Source organism: Gorilla gorilla, chromosome 20, assembly GCF_029281585.2.
Source record: "Gorilla gorilla gorilla isolate KB3781 chromosome 20, NHGRI_mGorGor1-v2.1_pri, whole genome shotgun sequence".
Taxonomy (NCBI): domain Eukaryota; kingdom Metazoa; phylum Chordata; class Mammalia; order Primates; family Hominidae; genus Gorilla; species Gorilla gorilla.
This window is the reverse complement of record NC_073244.2, coordinates 67,321,962-67,338,086: the sequence shown is the minus strand read 5'-3', so window position 1 is coordinate 67,338,086 and position 16,125 is coordinate 67,321,962. Positions and strand designations below refer to the sequence as shown.

The 16,125-nt window shown below is 54.6% G+C and overlaps 2 protein-coding genes across 4 annotated transcripts in view; one reads left to right on the top strand and one right to left on the bottom strand.

Annotated features, from left to right (window-relative positions):
- Nucleotides 1–1,187: 1,187 nt before the first annotated feature.
- On the top strand, nt 1,188–13,770 carry TMEM150B (transmembrane protein 150B). Of its 2 annotated transcripts, none has more exons than XM_004061467.5 (8): nt 1,188–1,257; nt 3,778–3,873; nt 5,456–5,531; nt 5,957–6,016; nt 6,116–6,183; nt 6,408–6,535; nt 9,596–9,776; nt 13,516–13,770. In XM_004061467.5, the coding sequence occupies exons 3-8, from the start codon at nt 5,464–5,466 to the stop codon at nt 13,710–13,712; spliced, it is 702 nt and encodes a 233-aa protein (XP_004061515.2). In that variant the 5' UTR covers nt 1,188–1,257; nt 3,778–3,873; nt 5,456–5,463; the 3' UTR covers nt 13,713–13,770. The 2 variants fall into 2 exon arrangements, with proteins under 2 accessions (XP_004061515.2, XP_063557729.1); XM_063701659.1 differs by having other exon boundaries at nt 5,407–5,531.
- Nucleotides 13,771–13,975: 205 nt separating this feature from the next.
- BRSK1 (BR serine/threonine kinase 1) overlaps nt 13,976–16,125 on the bottom strand; it is a 30,156-nt gene continuing 28,006 nt past the window's right edge. For both annotated transcript variants that reach the window (XM_031007513.3, XM_031007514.3), the window contains one exon: nt 13,976–14,652. In XM_031007513.3, coding sequence (XP_030863373.1) covers nt 14,495–14,652 — 158 coding nt within the window. In that variant the 3' untranslated portion in view covers nt 13,976–14,494. The remainder of the gene's footprint in view (nt 14,653–16,125) is intronic.

Here is a 16,125-nt window from a genome sequence, read left to right as displayed (position 1 = left end):
CTGGTCTTTCTCCTCCTTTTTTTTTTTTTTTTTTTGTATTTTTAGTAGAGACGGGGTTTCACCATATTGGCCAGGCTGGTCTTGAACTCCTGACCTCGTGATCCACCCACCTCGGCCTCCCAAAGTGCTGGGATTATAGGCTTAAGCCACCGTGCCTCGCCTTTCTCCTCCTTTATCCTTCAGCAACCTCATCCCCAGTCAATCTCTTGCTTTTCTTTTCTTTCTTTTTTTTTTTGAGATGGAGTTTCGCTCTTGTCGTCCGGGCTGGAGTGTAGTGGCACAATCTCGACTCACTGCAACCGCCACTTCCTGGATTCAAGCGATTCTCCGGCCTCAGCCTCTTGAGTAGCTGGGATTACAGGCGCCCGCCACCACGCCCAGCTAATTTTTGTATGTTTAGTAGAAACGGGGTTTCGCCATATTGGCCAGGCTGGTCTCGAACTCCTGACCTCAGGTGATCCACCCGCCTCAGCCTCCCAAAATGCTGGGATTACAGGCGTGAGCCACCGGGCCCGGTTCGACAGGCCTTCTTTTAGGGTCTTATGTGGATAACCCCAACAAACCCTCACAATTGCATGAGGGCAGACCATCATGATCCTTGTTTTGCAGACAAGAAAACAGAGGTCAGAGACCCGTCTATCTCTAGAGGTGTACAGCCCCTCCCTGGGGAAGGTTCTGAGACCTCTGTGTTCCCAGACGTCTACATCCCCTCTCTGGGGAAACTTCCAGGCAGGGGACGTAGACATCTAGGGATATAAAAATAAAAATAGACCGGCCGCGGTGGCTCACGCCTGTAATCCTAGCACTTGGGAGGCCGAGGTGGGTGGAACACCGGATGTCAGGAGTTTGGGACTAGCCTGACCGACATGGAGAAACCCTGTTTCTACTAAAAAAAATACAAAATTAGCCAGGTGTGGTGGTGCATGACTGTAATTCCAGCTACTTGGGAGGCTGAGCAGGAGAATCGCTGGAACCCGGGGGCAGAGGTTGCGGTCAGCTGAGATAGCGCCATTGCACTCCAGCCTGGTCAACAAGAGCGAAACTCCGTCTCAAAAATAAAAAATAAAATAAAAAAATAAAAATAAAAATAAAAACCAGTCCCCACCACCAACCAGAAGCGGTTTCCTCAATATGAAAGTGCAACGTCATCTTTCTCAGAGGAAAAGCACAGCCTCTTCCCCTCGGCTGAGCCAGGCCAGCAGCCCTAGCTTCTGGAAGGATCCTTCAGGCTCCAGACACCCAACCTACCCGTGGCCGGTGAGTGGGGCCTAATTCCCAACTTGAAAGTAGCCCGGCAGGCTGGAGCCCTGTCCCCTATCCTCCCAGGGAGGGCCCAAGCAGGTCACATAAGCACCGTGGGGACACCAGTGAGCCAAACTCATCTTTGTGCCAGGACACCGAGTTGGGTATGGAGGCTCAGAGCGGGGACAAGTCTTCCTTAGGATCACCTGGGCTTTCTTGTCTTTATTATTATTATGTTTTTGGAAGAGAAGTGGGAATCAGCCAGGTGGCAAACACAGGACAGGGCAGGGCAGGAGATCAGTGTTGAGGGCGGACGGAGGAGCAGGTAGCATGGACCCCTCCCTCCCCTGGGCTCCCTCATAGCCTTGTGTGACTTCCTTTAGAGGAGCTGTCACCTGCTGATCATCTGTGTTGCCCACAGACAGGGATCCCCCTGAGGGCAGGGGGTGGCTCAGATTCATGTCTGGGCAAACGGAGACCTCCGGAAAAAGAAGCAAAAGGAGGAAGACGAGACCCAGAGGAGAGGCATTTGGCAGCAGAAGGGGTGAGGAGGACTTGGAGAGCTTTGCTCTCTATCAGCCCCACTGGGACAGGATTTAATTTTTATTATATTTATTTATTTTATTTTATTTATTTTTGGAGACGGAGTCTCACTCTGTCGCCCGGGCTGGAATGCAGTGGTGCGATCTCGGCTCACTGCAACCTCTGCCTCCTGGGTTCAAGCAAGTCTCCTGCCTCAGCCTCCTGAGTAGCTGGGATTACAGGCGCCCGCCACCACACCCGGCTAATTTTTGTATTTTTAGTAGAGACGGGGTTTCACTATGTTGGCCAGGCTGGTCTCAAACTCCTGATCTCGTGATCTGCTTGCCTTGGCCTCCCAAAGTGCTGGGATTACAGGCGTGAGCCACCGTGCCCGGCCACCCAGCTAATTTTTTTTGTATTTTAGTAGAGACAGGTTTTCACCATGTTGGCCAGGCTGGTCTCGATCTCCTGACCTCAGGTGATCCACCTGCCTCAGCCTCCCAAAGTGCTGGGACTACAGGCGTCAGCCACCTTGCCCAGCCGACCCTGGCTGTTTAAAAAATAAAAATAAAAAATAAAGGAATGAAACACTAATACATGCCACAACATGGATGAATCTCAAAAACATTACACTGAGCATAAAATACACCAGACGGGTTGGGCGCGATGGCTTCCGCCTGTAATCCCAGCACTATGGGAGGCTGAGGCAGGGGGATCACTTGAGGTCAGCATTTTGAGGCCAGCCTGGCCAACATGGTGAAACTCTGTCTTTATCAAAAAATGCAAAAATTAGCCAGGCATAGTGGCGGGCACCTGTAATCCCAGCTACTTGGGAGGCTGAGGCATGAGAATCACTTGAACCCAGGAGGTGGAGGTCCCAGTGAGCCAAGATTGTGCCACTGCACTCCAGCCTGGGCAACAGAGGGAGACTCTGTTTCAGAAAAAAAAAAAAAGGTTGGGCACAGTGTCTCACACGTGTAATCCCAGCACTTTGGGAGCCTGAGGCGGGTGGATCACCTGAGGTTGGGAGTTCGAGACCAGCCTGGCCAACATAGTGAAACCCCATCTCTACTAAAAATACAAAAATTAGCCAGGCATGGTGGCGCCGGCCTGTAATCCCAGCTCCTCAGGAGGCTGAGGCAGGAGAATCACTTGAACCCGGGAAGCAGAGGTTGCAGCGAGCCGAAATTGCGCCACTGCACTCCAATCTGGGTGACAGAGGGAGACTCTGTCTCAAAAAAAAAAAAGAAAGAAAGAGGCAATGGTTGCATAACATTGGGAGTGCACTAATGTCTCTGAGTTGCACATTTTTTTTCTTTTTTCTGAGACAGAGTTTTGCTCTTGTCACCCAGGCTGGAGTCCAGTGGCATGATCTGGACTGACTGCAACTTCTGCTTCCCAGGTTCAAGGGATTCTCCTGCCTCAGCCTCTGGAGTAGCTGGGATTACAGGCTCCCGCCACCACACCCAGCTAATTTTTGCATTTTTAGTAGAGATGGGGTTTCACCACGTTGGCCAGGCTAGTCTCAAACACCTGACTCCAGATGATCTGCCCACCTTGGTCTCCCAAACTGCTGGGATTACAGGCGTGAGCCGCCGCGCCTGGCCGAGTCGTACACTTTAAAATGGCTAATGTTATGTGGATTTTATGTCCATTAAAAGACACGAGGTGGCATACTGAGAGAGGAGGTGGCTGGGACTTCTGTGTCTAAGGGAAGAGTTCTGGGGGCCTGGACTCCTGCATTTTGGGGAAGGAGGAAGGAGTTGGAGCTTGGACTCCTGGGTCCCCAAGGGTGGAGGCTCAGATCTGAGTCCAGGGGATGATAGGGCTGAGAGTTTGGATGTTGAATACACAAAGCTGGAGGAAGGAAATTAGGGTCCCCCAAAGCTATGGTGCTGCCTGTGAGGTTCTAAGGAGACAGGACACGGTGGTTTGGGGATAGAGAGCCGTTAGGAAGTGGCAGTCAGAACGAAGGACCCAGGCAGTCCTGCAGCCTGGACTTTGCCTCTGCAGGATGTCTGCCTGAGCCCCACCCCGAATGCCAGCCCTTCTTCCCTGAACTCACCCAGCCCCAGCTCCAGGACTGAGAGCCCCAGGAAGCCTGGAGAGGTGAGCATCCTGGGGAGGCCCTGGAGGCTGGGAGGTGCACAGAGGGGCTGGGAGGACAGGGAGAAACTCCCCAAGCAGGAGAACGTGTGAGCTAGGACTGAAAACTGAAACAGGTGGAGAGATTGCTTGGAGTGGAGGACAGCTGGCCGATTAGATCAGACCCCCACCCGTGACGTCTGCCTGAGAGCCAATGGGGGCCCAGAGGCCACGGCCACAATCTCATGCACCTGGGCCCTCCCCAAGGGGCTGGTTCTTCAGGTGTGAAGGGGAGGAGAGAGAAAGAGGAAAGAGAGAGTGGCCCAGCTTCAGCCCCTCTCATTCTCCTGCAGAGCCCAGCATGTGAGGCTTACTTGTCCCTGTACCTGCTGGCTGGGCTATCTTGGGGTCTGGACCTCGTGAGTGTCAGAGGCAGGAGGGACTCAGGAGTCTAAGGAAGGAGGGCCTAGAGGTCTGACCCTGGGTCTGAGGGAGGAGGGGCTGAGGGACTGGACTCCTGGGTCCTGGGAAGAAGGAAGAGGCCATGACTCCAAATCCCTAAATACCAAGCCAGGAGGAGGTCAGAAGCTGAAGATGGCTGTTGGGAGAGAGAAGGAAAAGGGTCAGGCGGCAGGAGCAGTCTTTGTCTGGCTGGGGGAATTTTCGGATGGAGATGTCATCGCTGAAAGCTGCCTTCCCACCCATGCTTAGCCTGCCTGGGGAACTCCAGCAGGGAAAAGGAGAAGGGTGAGAGGAAGGAGAGTGGAGGGGAGGAGGCGGGGTCGTCAGTGCTCCATATCTCCCAGCCCAAAAACAGAAGCTGCACCCAGAGAGCAGGCGGACCTGAGGCCCTCACTCTTGGGTACCCGAGTAGGTAAGAGCTGGGAGGTTGGACATCAGGAGCTGGAGAAGAATATCTGTATTCTAGGAGGAACTGGGGCCCCGGAATTCTGGGTCTACCAGGCTGGAGAGAGCTGGAGGCTCAGATTCCTGGTTCCTGGGGAGGGAAGGGCTGAGACTTTGGACGTTGAACCCACAAAGCTGGAGGAAGGAAGTTAGAGGCCCCTGAAGCTAAGGTGCTGCCTGCTAGGTTCTGAGGAGGGAGGACACGGCGGTTTGGAGGTAGAGAGCCCCTCAGGAAGTGTTGGTCAGACCCAAGACCCCAGGCAGCCCTCCAGCGCTCCAGCTGGGACTTTGCCTCTGCCTTGGCCTGTCTGAGCCCCATCCCGAATGCCAGCCCTTCTTCCCTAAGCTCACCCAGCCCCAGTCCCAGGACTGAGAGCCCCAGGGATCTTGGAGAGGTGAGCATCTCCAGGAGGTCCTGGAGGCTGGGAGGTGCAAGGAGGGGCTGGGAGGACAGGGAGAAATTCCTCAAGCAGGAGAATGCATGAGATAGGGTTGAACACTGCGGGATAGGTGGGGAAATTGCCTGGAATGGAGAGCTGGCCAATTAGATCAGACCCCTACCTGTGACTTCTGCCTGAGAGCCAAGCGGGGCCTAGTGGTTGGGGCCACAATCTCATGCACCTGGGCCCTCCTTGAGGGCTGGTTCTTCAGGTGTGAGAGAGACAGGTGTCCAGCCTCAGCCCCGCTCCTTCACCTGCAGAGCCCGGCATGTGGGGCTACCTGTCGCTGATGCCTGTCTTCCTAGCTGTCTGGGCTATCTCTGGCGTCTGGATCGTGTGAGTGTCAGAGGCATGATGGACTCCTGGGTCTGAGGGTGGAGGGGGCTGGGGCCTGGATTTCTGGGTCTGAGGGAGGAAGGGGTTGGGGGCCTGGATCCCTGGATCTGAGGGAGGAGGAGCTGGAGGCCTGGACTCCTGGGTCTGAGGGAGGAGGGGCTGGAGGCCTGGACTCCTGGGTCTGAGGGAGGAGGGGCTGGAGGCCTGGACTCCTGGGTCTGAGGGAGGAGGGGCTGGGGGTCTGGACTCCTGGGTCTGAGGGAGGAGGGGCTGGGGGATCTGGACTCCTGGGTCTGAGGGAGGAGGGGCTGGGGGCCTGGACTCCTGGTCTGAGGGTGGAGGGGGCTAGAAGTCCTTGTTTGTTTGGTTAACAGAAGGAAAAGTTGTTGGTGAGAGTCGCCCACTCACTCTGATTTCCTCCGTAGTTTTGCCATTGCAGTGACCAACAGGACTGTGGACCTCAGTAAAGGCTTTCCCTACATCAGGTAATTCTGCCCGAGGGTAGGGATTTGGGGGGATCGCCGCTGCAGGAAAGTGGAGGCCCTAGCTTGGATTGCCCAGGATGACCCCTTTGTCTTCCCCAGCATCTGCGGATCCTTCCCCCCTCAGAGCTGCATCTTCAGCCAGGTGCTCAATATGGGAGCTGCTCTGGGTAAATATTGCCCAGCCCTTTGGTTCAGTGCTCCCCAGCCCAGCCAAGAGAGTTCCGAAACCGCTCGTTTCTCAAACCCAGGAGTCCATGCCCCAGGCCCCTCTTTCCCCCAAATCCGGGAGTTTGCCACTTTCTCCCTCACCTTGCTTCCCTCGCTTCCCTCCCTGGGCCCCAGGAGTTCGGGGTGGGTCTCCCTCCCACTTCCTTCTCCCCTCTACTCCCAGCCGCGTGGATCTGCATTGTCCGTTACCACCAGCTCCGGGACTGGGGCGTCGGAAGGTGGCCTAACCAGCTGATCCTATGGACGGGTCTTCTCTGTGCCCTGGGCACCTCCGTGGTAGGCAATTTCCAGGTGAGACCCAGTCGGCGCCCAGGGTCTGTCCCGGCCGGCGTCTGGAACTACAACTCCCAGCATGCCCCGTGGCCATAGGCTTATTGTCTCGGGGGCTGGTTCCCGCCCGGCCCTCCTGGGACTTGTATTTTTCTTTGGCCAGTGGCCTTGGACCGGCTGGATTCCTTTGCTCTCTGAGTGGGGCACTACGAGCGAGGCTGTTTGTATGTAGGACTTCGTTGACTTCCAGGACGTTGGGATAATTTTCTGCCAGCCCCTCTCCCCAGCTTATTTAATGATGAAATTACTGGTCCAGGCGCAGTGGCTCATGCCTGTAATCCCAGCGCTTTGGGAGGCGGAGGCAGGCGGATCGCCTGAGGTGAGGAGTTTGAGACCAGCCTGGCCAACCAACATGGTGAAACCCCGTCTCTCCTAAAATATACAAAAATTAGCCGGGCGTGGTGGCAGGCGACTTAATCCCAGCTACTTGGGAGGCAGAGGCAGGAGAATCATTTGAACCTGGGAGGTGGAGGTTGCAGTGAGCCGAGATCGAGCCATTGCACTCAAACCTGGGGGATAAGAGTGAGACTTCTCTCAAAAAAAAAAAAAAAAAAAAAAAGAAGATGAAATTACTCGCCGGGCTCTGTGGCTCACGGCTGTAATCCCAGCACTTTGGGAAGCCAAGGTAGGTGGATCACCTGAGGTCAGGAGTTGGAGACCAGCCTGGCCAACATGGTAAAACCCCATCTCTACTAAAAATACAAAAAATTAGCTAGGGGTGGTGGCAGGTGCCTGTAAGCCCAGCTACTCAGGAGACTGAGGCAGGAGAATTGCTTGAACCCGGGAGGCAGAGGTTGCATTGAGCCGAGACCATGCCATTGCACTCCAGCCTGGGCCGCAAGAGCGAGACTCAGTCTCAAAAAAGAAAAGAAAAGAAATTAGTGAGGCTGGGCACAGTGGTTCATGCCTGTAATCTCAGGACTTTGTAGGCTGAGGCTTGAGCCCAGGAGTTCAAGACCAGCCTGGACAACATAGCAAGACTCTGTCTCTACAAAAAATAAAGAATTAGCCAGGCATGGTGGCGTGAACCTGTAGTCCCAGCTATGCAGGAGGCTGAGGTGGGAAGATGGAGGATTGCTTGAGCCCAGGAGGTCGAGGCTGCAGTGAGCTGTGATTGTGTCACTGCACTCCAGCCTGGTGAACAGAGTGAGACCTTGTCTCCAAAAAGAAATGACTGAGATTTACTCATTCTTCATGTTAGGCACATTGATTGAGCATTTGGCAGCCATTGGCAGCAGGCTTTCCATTTTGTACATGACTTCATTCCATCTCCATAAAGACTCTAGCTAGGTCACTCATTGCCCGTGGACCACAGAGAATATATTTTTATATATACATATATTGGAGATGGAGTCTTGCTCTGTCACCCAGGCTGGAGTGCAGTAGTGCGATCTTGGCTCACCACAACCTCCGCCTGCCGGGTTCAAGCGATTCTCCTGCCTCAGCCTACCAAATAGCTGGGACTACAGGCACCTGCCACCACGCCTGGCTATATTTTTTTTGTATTTTTAGTAGAGATGGGATTTCACCATATTGGCCAGGCTGGTCTTGAACTCCTGACCTCAAATGATCCACCCACCTCAGCCTCCCAAAGTGCTCCACAACTATTTATTTATTTATTTATTTGAGACAGAGTCTTGCTCTGTGGCCCAGGCTGGAGTGCAGTGGTGAGATCTTGGCTTACTGCAACCTCCATCTCCCGGGTTCAAGTGATTCTCCTAACTTCAGCTTCCAGAGTAGCTGGGATTACAGGCGCTCACCACCACGCCCGGCTACTTTTTGCATTTTTAGTAGAGATAAGGTTTCACCATGTTGGCCACGCTGGTCTCAAACTCCTGACCTCAAGTGATCTGCCCACCTTGGCCTCCCTAAGTGTTGGGATTACAGGCATGAGCCACTGTGCCCAGCCCTCAACCTATTATTATTATCTTGCTCCTCTAAGGAGTATTTTTAGACATTTCCCCCTGGTTATCCCCTCTTCCCGTGAAATTTTAAGTATTTATTTTATTTATTTATTATTTGTTTATTTATTTTTGAGGTGGGATCTTGCTCTGTTGCCCAGGCTGGTGTGCAATGGTACCATCTCAGCTCACTACAACCTCTGCTTCCTGGGCTTAAGTAATCCTCCAGCCTCAGCCTCCTGAGTAGCTGGGATCACAGGCCTGAGCCACCATGACTGGCTAACATTTGTATTTTTTTTTTTCTTGAGATGGAGTTTCACTCTTGTTGCCCAGGCTGGAGTGCAATGGTGCGATCTTGGCTCACTGCAACCTCTGCCTCCTGGGTTCAAGTGATTCTCCTGCCTCAGCCTCCCGAGTAGCTGGGATTACAGGTGCCCGCCACCACGCCTGGCTAATTTTTTGTATTTTTAGTACAGACAGGGTTTCACCATGTTGGCCAGGCTGGTCTCGAACTCCTGACCTCAAGTGATCTACCCGCCTTGGCCTCCCAAAGTGCTGAGATTACAGGTGTGAGCCACTATGCCCGGCAATATTTGTATTTTTTGTAGAGATGAGGTTTTGCCATGTTGCTCAGGTGGGTCTTGAACTCCTGAGCTCAAAGTGATCTGCCTGCTTCGCCTTCCAAAGAGCTGGCATTACAGATGTGAGCCACCGCACCAGGCCGAAATTTTAAGTCTTTTAAAATTGTAATGGAATATGTGCTATGTATCTGTGAGTCACATACAATTGTAATATTTAAGAATTTTTCACCTGCAAGACCAATTTTTGGGGAAATGTCTGTCCCCCGCCTTGAGAATGCAAGATTTATCCCACTCATATTTACTGAGCATCTACTATGTGCCCATCACTGTTCTAGGAATTGAGGCCACAGCAGTGAACAACAGATTTCAATGCCTGCTCTCGTGGAGCTGACAATAGCTGATGTGCTTAATAAGCCCATCACTGGGTATGGAAAGTTGGTGACCACTGTCTACTGCATTGGTGAAGGGCCCTGGCCCCTCTGGTGCCCCTTACCCTCCTTCCCAGAGTCTCCCTCCCAACTTCTCCCTTCTCCTCCCAGGAAAAGAACCAGCGGCCCACGCACTTGGCAGGGGCCTTCCTTGCCTTCATCTTGGGTAACGTCTACTTCTGGCTGCAGCTCCTCCTGTGGAGGCTGAAGAGGCTGCCCCAGCCCGGGGCTGCCTGGATTGGGCCCCTCCGCCTGGGCCTCTGCAGCGTCTGCACCATCCTCATTGTGGCCAGTATCCTTCTTGTATCCGGGGTAGGACTTGGAGGTGGCTCTTCACTGGAGTTGGTCTTCCTGCCTGGCTGTCTGTCACTGGGGACGTCTCTTCCTTTCTCTGGGCCTCACGCTTTGCACAGGATTATGGCTTTGTCGTCGAGAATGCCGACTTCGGGGTCAGGTTGCCAAGGTTGGAAGCCCCTGTCCTCCACACAGCAGCTGGGGGAAACTTCCGTGGGCTGTTACTTCTCGGTGTCAATGGTTTCCTCATCCCTCAAATGTGGATAACGACAGGGCTGACCTCAGGGTTGTGGAGTGGATAGGATAATAGGCATACAGTGCTTAGATCTGTGCCTGGCACATAGCGAGTGACCAATAGACGCTAGAAGAATGATATACTAAGAACAGTCCCTTGAGGGCACCTGCTCTGTGCCAGGAATCATGGTGGTGGTTACGAGTGAAAACGGGTTCAGACAGGAAAAGTCTTTCGGCCAGGATGCATGCGAAGTTCTGCAGTGGAGCTGGTGATAGGCTGCAGGTGGCTTGCACAGGCTGTGAGAGGCATTCTGTGAACTGCTCGTCCTAACTCCATGTCCTGTGATATCATGTGAGTAGCTTGAAATAGCCATCATGGAAGTATTTATACCACTGTAATTGGCAGATGCCACCAACCAGAGCCAGTTGTTAAACATTTACTAGCACACCACCTGATGCCTGACTCAATTCCAACTCATTTCTGAGCCATCCCCAGAACCCAGGCACTTTCCACCAGCACAGCGTACTTCTAGATGGGTCAGGTCGCTCTCCGAGGCCTCAGTTTCCATATCCATAAAATGGATTTGCTTTTATCATCATGATTATTATTATTTATTTATTTTTGAGACAGAGTCTTGCTCTGTCGCCCAGGCTGGAGTGCAGTGGTGTGATCTCAGCTCACTGCAACCTCCGCCTCCCGGGTTCAAGCGATTCTCCTGCCTCAGCCTCCCACGTAGCTGGGACTACAGGCACCTGCCACCACACCTGGCTAATTTTTTTTTTTTTTTTTTGAGACGGAGTCTTGCTCTGTCACCTAGGCTGGAGTGAAGTGGCGTGATCTTGGCTCACTGCAAGCTCCGCCTCCCAGGTTCACGCCATTCTCCTGCTTCAGCCTCCCGAGTAGCTGGGACTACAGGCGCCAGCCACCATGCCCAACTAATTTTTTGTATTTTTAGTAGGGACAGGGTTTCACCATGTTGGCCAGGATGGTCTCGATCTCTTGACCTTGTGATGCGCCCACTTTGGCCTCCCAAAGTGCTGGGATTACAGGCGTGAGCCACCGTGCCTGGCCTTTTGTATTTTTAGTAGAGACGGGGTTTCATCATATTGGCCAGGCTGGTCTCGAACTCCTGACCTCATGATCCACCTGCCTTGGCCTCCCAAAGTTCTGGGATTACAGGCATGAGCCACCACGCCCGGCCTATTATTATTATTATTATTTTGTTATTATTATTTTTTGAGGTGGAGTCTCACTCTGTCGCCCAGACTGGAGTGCAGTGGCGTGATCTTGGCTCACTGCAACCCCCATCTCCCAGTTTCAAGCAATTCTTGTGCCTCAGCCTCCCGAGTAGCTGGGACTACAGGCGTGCGCCACCACACCCGGCTAATTTTTGTATTTTTAGTAGAGATGGGGTTTCACCGTGCTGGGCAGGCTGGTCTCGAACTCCTGACCTCAGGTGATCTGCCCGCCTCGGCCTCCCAAAGTGCTGGGATTACAGGTGTGGGCCACTGTGCCCAGCCTACGTGATTAATTCTGATAGGTAGAGTGTAGAGTGAGAGAAAGGAGGGGCTGAAAACCCAGCCTTGGGGGGTCTTTCTCATTTGTGGGGAGGCCCAGAGTGTGCAGGCATTCAGAAGAGAGTACAGAGAAACCAGCTAAGGCCATGTGTTGGTTGTATTAAGTGCATCCGTTTCTTGGGAATTTTCTCAGCAAAATGGAAATAGTGACCGTATTTCCTGGAGTGACAAAGTGTATCTTCACAAAATAGTTGAGAGGGCTGGCCCCTCAGCCCGGCCTATAGTGACTTGGGGTATGAGACCATCAGGTCTCCTTTGCAGGGGCCCTGATGGTGATCACATCCAGCCCCAGATCTAAACTAGCCCTGATGATCAGTTTAGCCACAGGGGCCTTCATTCTGTGGGACTCAGTAGTCTCTTGGGTGGGGTACGTGGGGGAGGGAACCATAAAGACGGCTAGCTGAGTGTCGTAAAGGATGGACGTCTGTAAAGATGGGCCTGAGCATGGCCGGATTCTGAGCCTGGCCTTGCAGAAGGAGCTGCTCGTGGGCTGGGAGGTTGAGGGCACACTGCAGGTACACGCACCGAGCAGAAAGACCAGCCGAAGGAGGAGTGAGGCTGCTGGCAGGGCCGGGGCTGAGGATTCTCTAAAATAAGGGATCAGAGGCTTGGGTTTCTGCCTGGGGGTGATACAGAGCCATAGGAAGTTTACGGTCAGGCATTGTGGCTCACGCCCGTAATCCCAGCGCTTCGGGAGACTAAGGCGGGCGGATGACATGAGATCAGGAGTTCAAGACCTGTCTGGCCAACGTGGTGAAACTCTATCTCTACTAAAAATACAAAAATTAGCCAGGTGTGGTGGCACACGCCTGTAGTCCCAGCTGCTCAGGAGGCTGAGGCACAAGAATCGCTTGAACCTGGGAGGCAGAGGTTGCAGTGAGCCAAGATCACGCCACTGCATTCCAGCCTGGGACACAGAGTGAGACTCTGTTTCAAAAAAAAAGACCAGGTCTCGCTCTGTTGCCCAGACTGGTCTCGAACTCCTAGCCTCAGGCAGTCCTCCCACCTTGGCCTCCCAAAGTGCTGGGATTGTAGGCGTGAGCCACCACTTCTCAGCCCCCTTAGAAATCCCTGAATGAATGGAATAAGCTGTCTGGGAGGGGTGAGGTGGTGAGCAGCTCCAGTGAGAGAAGTTCCAGAAAACAAGAGCTGTCTCTACTAGGCTGGAGCCTGGAGTCTGCAGGGGCTGGCAGGGCAGAAAAAGGTCTTAAGGAGCTAGCGGGGTGCGAGAACCAGAGGAGGGACGGGACAGACCAGGAGAGAAAGGCACAAGGCATGAGGAGAGGGCTGGAGAGAGATGGGTAAGGCAGATAGGACAAGACTTGGGGTGACCAGCTGGCCAAGAGGGATGAAGAGAGGGCCGGGGGAGTGTCTGCTGGGGCACATGAGTGGATGGTGGAGTTGTCATGGAGGAGGGGACAGTCAGAGAAACAGATTTTACAGGGAAGAGATTAGGCTCTGGGAGTGAGCAGGAAGAGCCTGTAGGCCATGGGTAGCGGGGTGGATGTTCAGGAGAAAGTTGCAAAACACAGTCCGAGGCTGGCGGCAGGGAGGGAGGTGTATTTAGGAAACCATGCATGTTTATAGGCAGGAGCAATGGCAGCTGGATGTCCTGGACAAGTAGGGAGGCAACCAGGCCCTTCCCTGGGTCAGGGAAGGGAGACGGAAACTTTTCGGGATATTGGGAATGCAATAGTAACGGGGGTGCACGCAAAGGAAAGCATGTGCAAGCAGCTTGAGATGGAGACCGGCTGGAGAGCATCGGAGACCAAGGCGAGGCCCCGTCTGTGAGGAGCTACGGGGGAAGGGGAGAGCTGAGGATGGGGACACCCAGAGACGGCCTCCGCCCAGCGCGAGGCGGCACAGAGACCAGGCCGGGCTCCGCGTCTGTCACGGTAGCAGTGTGGCCCTTGACCCTGGGGCAGTGATTGTCCTCCACGCCTGCTCGCTGCGTAGCGTCTCTGCGGCCTGCGAGTGGGTCGTGGCCATGCTGCTGTTCGCGCTCTTCGGTCTCTTCGCCGTTGACTTCTCCGCCCTGGAGAGCTGCACGCTGTGTGTTCAGCCGTGGCCCAGCCTCAGCCCCCCGCCGGCCTCCCCCATCTCCCTGCCGGTCCAGCTGTAGCAGGCACCCTGACCCGGGCCTTGCCCTCACCAGTGAAGCAGGAAAGATGGGGCCAATCCCAGTGCCCCGCACCCAGCAAGATGAGCCACTGGGGATCTCTCCAACCAGCTGGGGCTGCTGCTGACTGACCTGCAGCCGGAGGACCTGTGTGCCGGCGTGGAGGGTCTCTGAACAGCTGGTGGCAGCCAGAATCCCCGTCCCCGCCTTCGGGCCCTGCCCCTGCAACTGGGCACCCAGGAATCGAGAGGCCAAGGCCAGCCAGCTGTCCCTGATCAAGGCTATTTATTATTATTATCTTTTTTTTTTTTTTTTTTTTGCCGCCGGCGGAATCAGAGACACGGACGCAGGCAGGATCACGCGAAACCAGAATTCCTTCCGGAGAGCAAATCCGTACAGAAGGTCGTGGGGGGAGGACCAGGGGAGGAGGGGCCCGGGAAGAGGGGGTTGGGGACGACACAGGGACAGAGGGCCCTGTCCGGATCTGCTAAGCCACCCCAACCAGCTCCCGTCCCTCCCCCACCCCACCCCGCAGAGAGATTGATCAATAAATAAAATAATAAATTAATCAATAAATAAAATAGAAACAGCTCCCCCGCCCCCTGTTCCCCTAGAACCACCCCCAGTTGGGCACGGCCTGCGGAGCCCCATCCCTGCAGGGCAAGGCCGGTTTTTGTGTCCACCCCCCTCCCGACATGTTCCTTGGGCCTTATTTACAGATTCACAGTTGGGGGGCAGGGAAGGGGGGTGGAGGGGGGGTCCCCTCCCTCCCCGGCCCCGTGGGGTCAGGGCAGAGGGGTCCCATTGGTGGCCAGGAGCTTCTTGTCCTTGGGGGGGCCTCGGCGGGGAGAGCTGCTCAGCTCTGGGTCTGGGCGGCCGGGTGGGGGCTGCAGGCTTCGGGGTGGGGCACCAGCAGGCCGGGTCTGGGCCCCGTTCTTCTCGTCTGCAAGGGAGGAAGAGGTTTTTCGTGGGTTCCACAGCCCAGGGTTGGGGTTCCCATTACCAGGGGATGGGGGCAGAGTCTCCTCATCAGTCGGTCTCAGTAACCCCGAGGCTCTAGCTCCAATCCCTGATAAGGCCCAGTCCATCCACCACCTGGCCTTGAATTGGTTACTCGGAGGACACACCCCAAGTGACAAGGCCTGGCTCCCCTAGGACGGGGGCTGCACCCTATGCCCCCTGCAACCCTGGGGCCAGGTTAGTCCAAGGGGGCCTGGGCCGGGCCTGACTTTAGGAGACTCTCAGATTCTGGTTATGATACTGTTCGCTAGGAAACAGCCTGCTAGGACGGTGCTCAACGTTCACAGCAAGAGGGCCCCCCCGACTCTCTCCTACCCTGGTTGTTAGGGAGAAATGTTCCATGGAACTGGGCTCAAGGGAGCCTACTGGTGGAGGGGTGGTCTCAGGCCCCTCATGCTGGGCCAGCCTGACTCAGGTCACTCTCTCCTGGGTCCTGAGGCCACCTCCTCTTGGGGACTGAGGTGGAAACACTGGTTGCTGGGTGGTCTCCAGCAATTTCCATGGGGCCTAGGATGTTACCTGAGGTCCCGTGGCGGAGACCTCGTTTTTCGTTTAAGAGAAACTGAGTGGGCCGGGCGCAGTGGCTCATGCCTGTAATCCCAGCACTTTGGGAGGCCGAGGCAGGCGGATCATTTGAGGTCAGGAGTTTGAGACCAGCCTGGCCAACATGGTGAAACCCTGTCTCTACTACAAATACAAAAATTAGCCGGGTGTGGTGGCACGCACCTGTAATCCTAGCTACTCGAGAGGCGGAGGCGGGAGAATCATTTGAAACCCGGGAGGTGGAAGTTGCAGTGAGCTGAGATCGCGCCACTGCACTCCAGCCTGGGCGACAGAGCGAGATTCTGTCTCAAAAAAAAAAAAAAAAAAAAAAACGGGGGGGGCTTGTTGTCATAGCAACCACGGTGACTCGGAGGCCTGCACCCCCCACTCCACTCTCCTTTATGAGACAGGTGGCTGAGCCCCCCGGGGTGCCTGTTAGTCCTACATCTTCGAGGGTGTGCCCGTTTTGAGACCCCTGGTTGCTGAGGCCAGCTTTCCTTGGCAACGGGGTCCAGTGGACCTAATTTGCTTTCCGGTTGCCCCTAGCAACCATGAGAAAAGAGGGTTTCTGCACCTCAGCACGACTGCCATTTGGGACCCAGCTGTCGTGGGGGGCTGTTCTGTGAATTGCAGGGTGTTTTGCAGCATCCCTGGCCTCCACCTACAAGAGGCCATTGGCATCCCCCTGTTTTCCCCAGTTGAGGGGAGGAAAAATGTCTCCAGACATTGCTAAATGTCCCTAGGGGGTTGTGCTAGGCTGAATAACGGCCCCCTCCAAAGATGTCCACATGCAAATACCGAGAACTTGTGACTATGTTTCTTGATGCAGCAGAAGAGATCCTGTGCTGTGGGG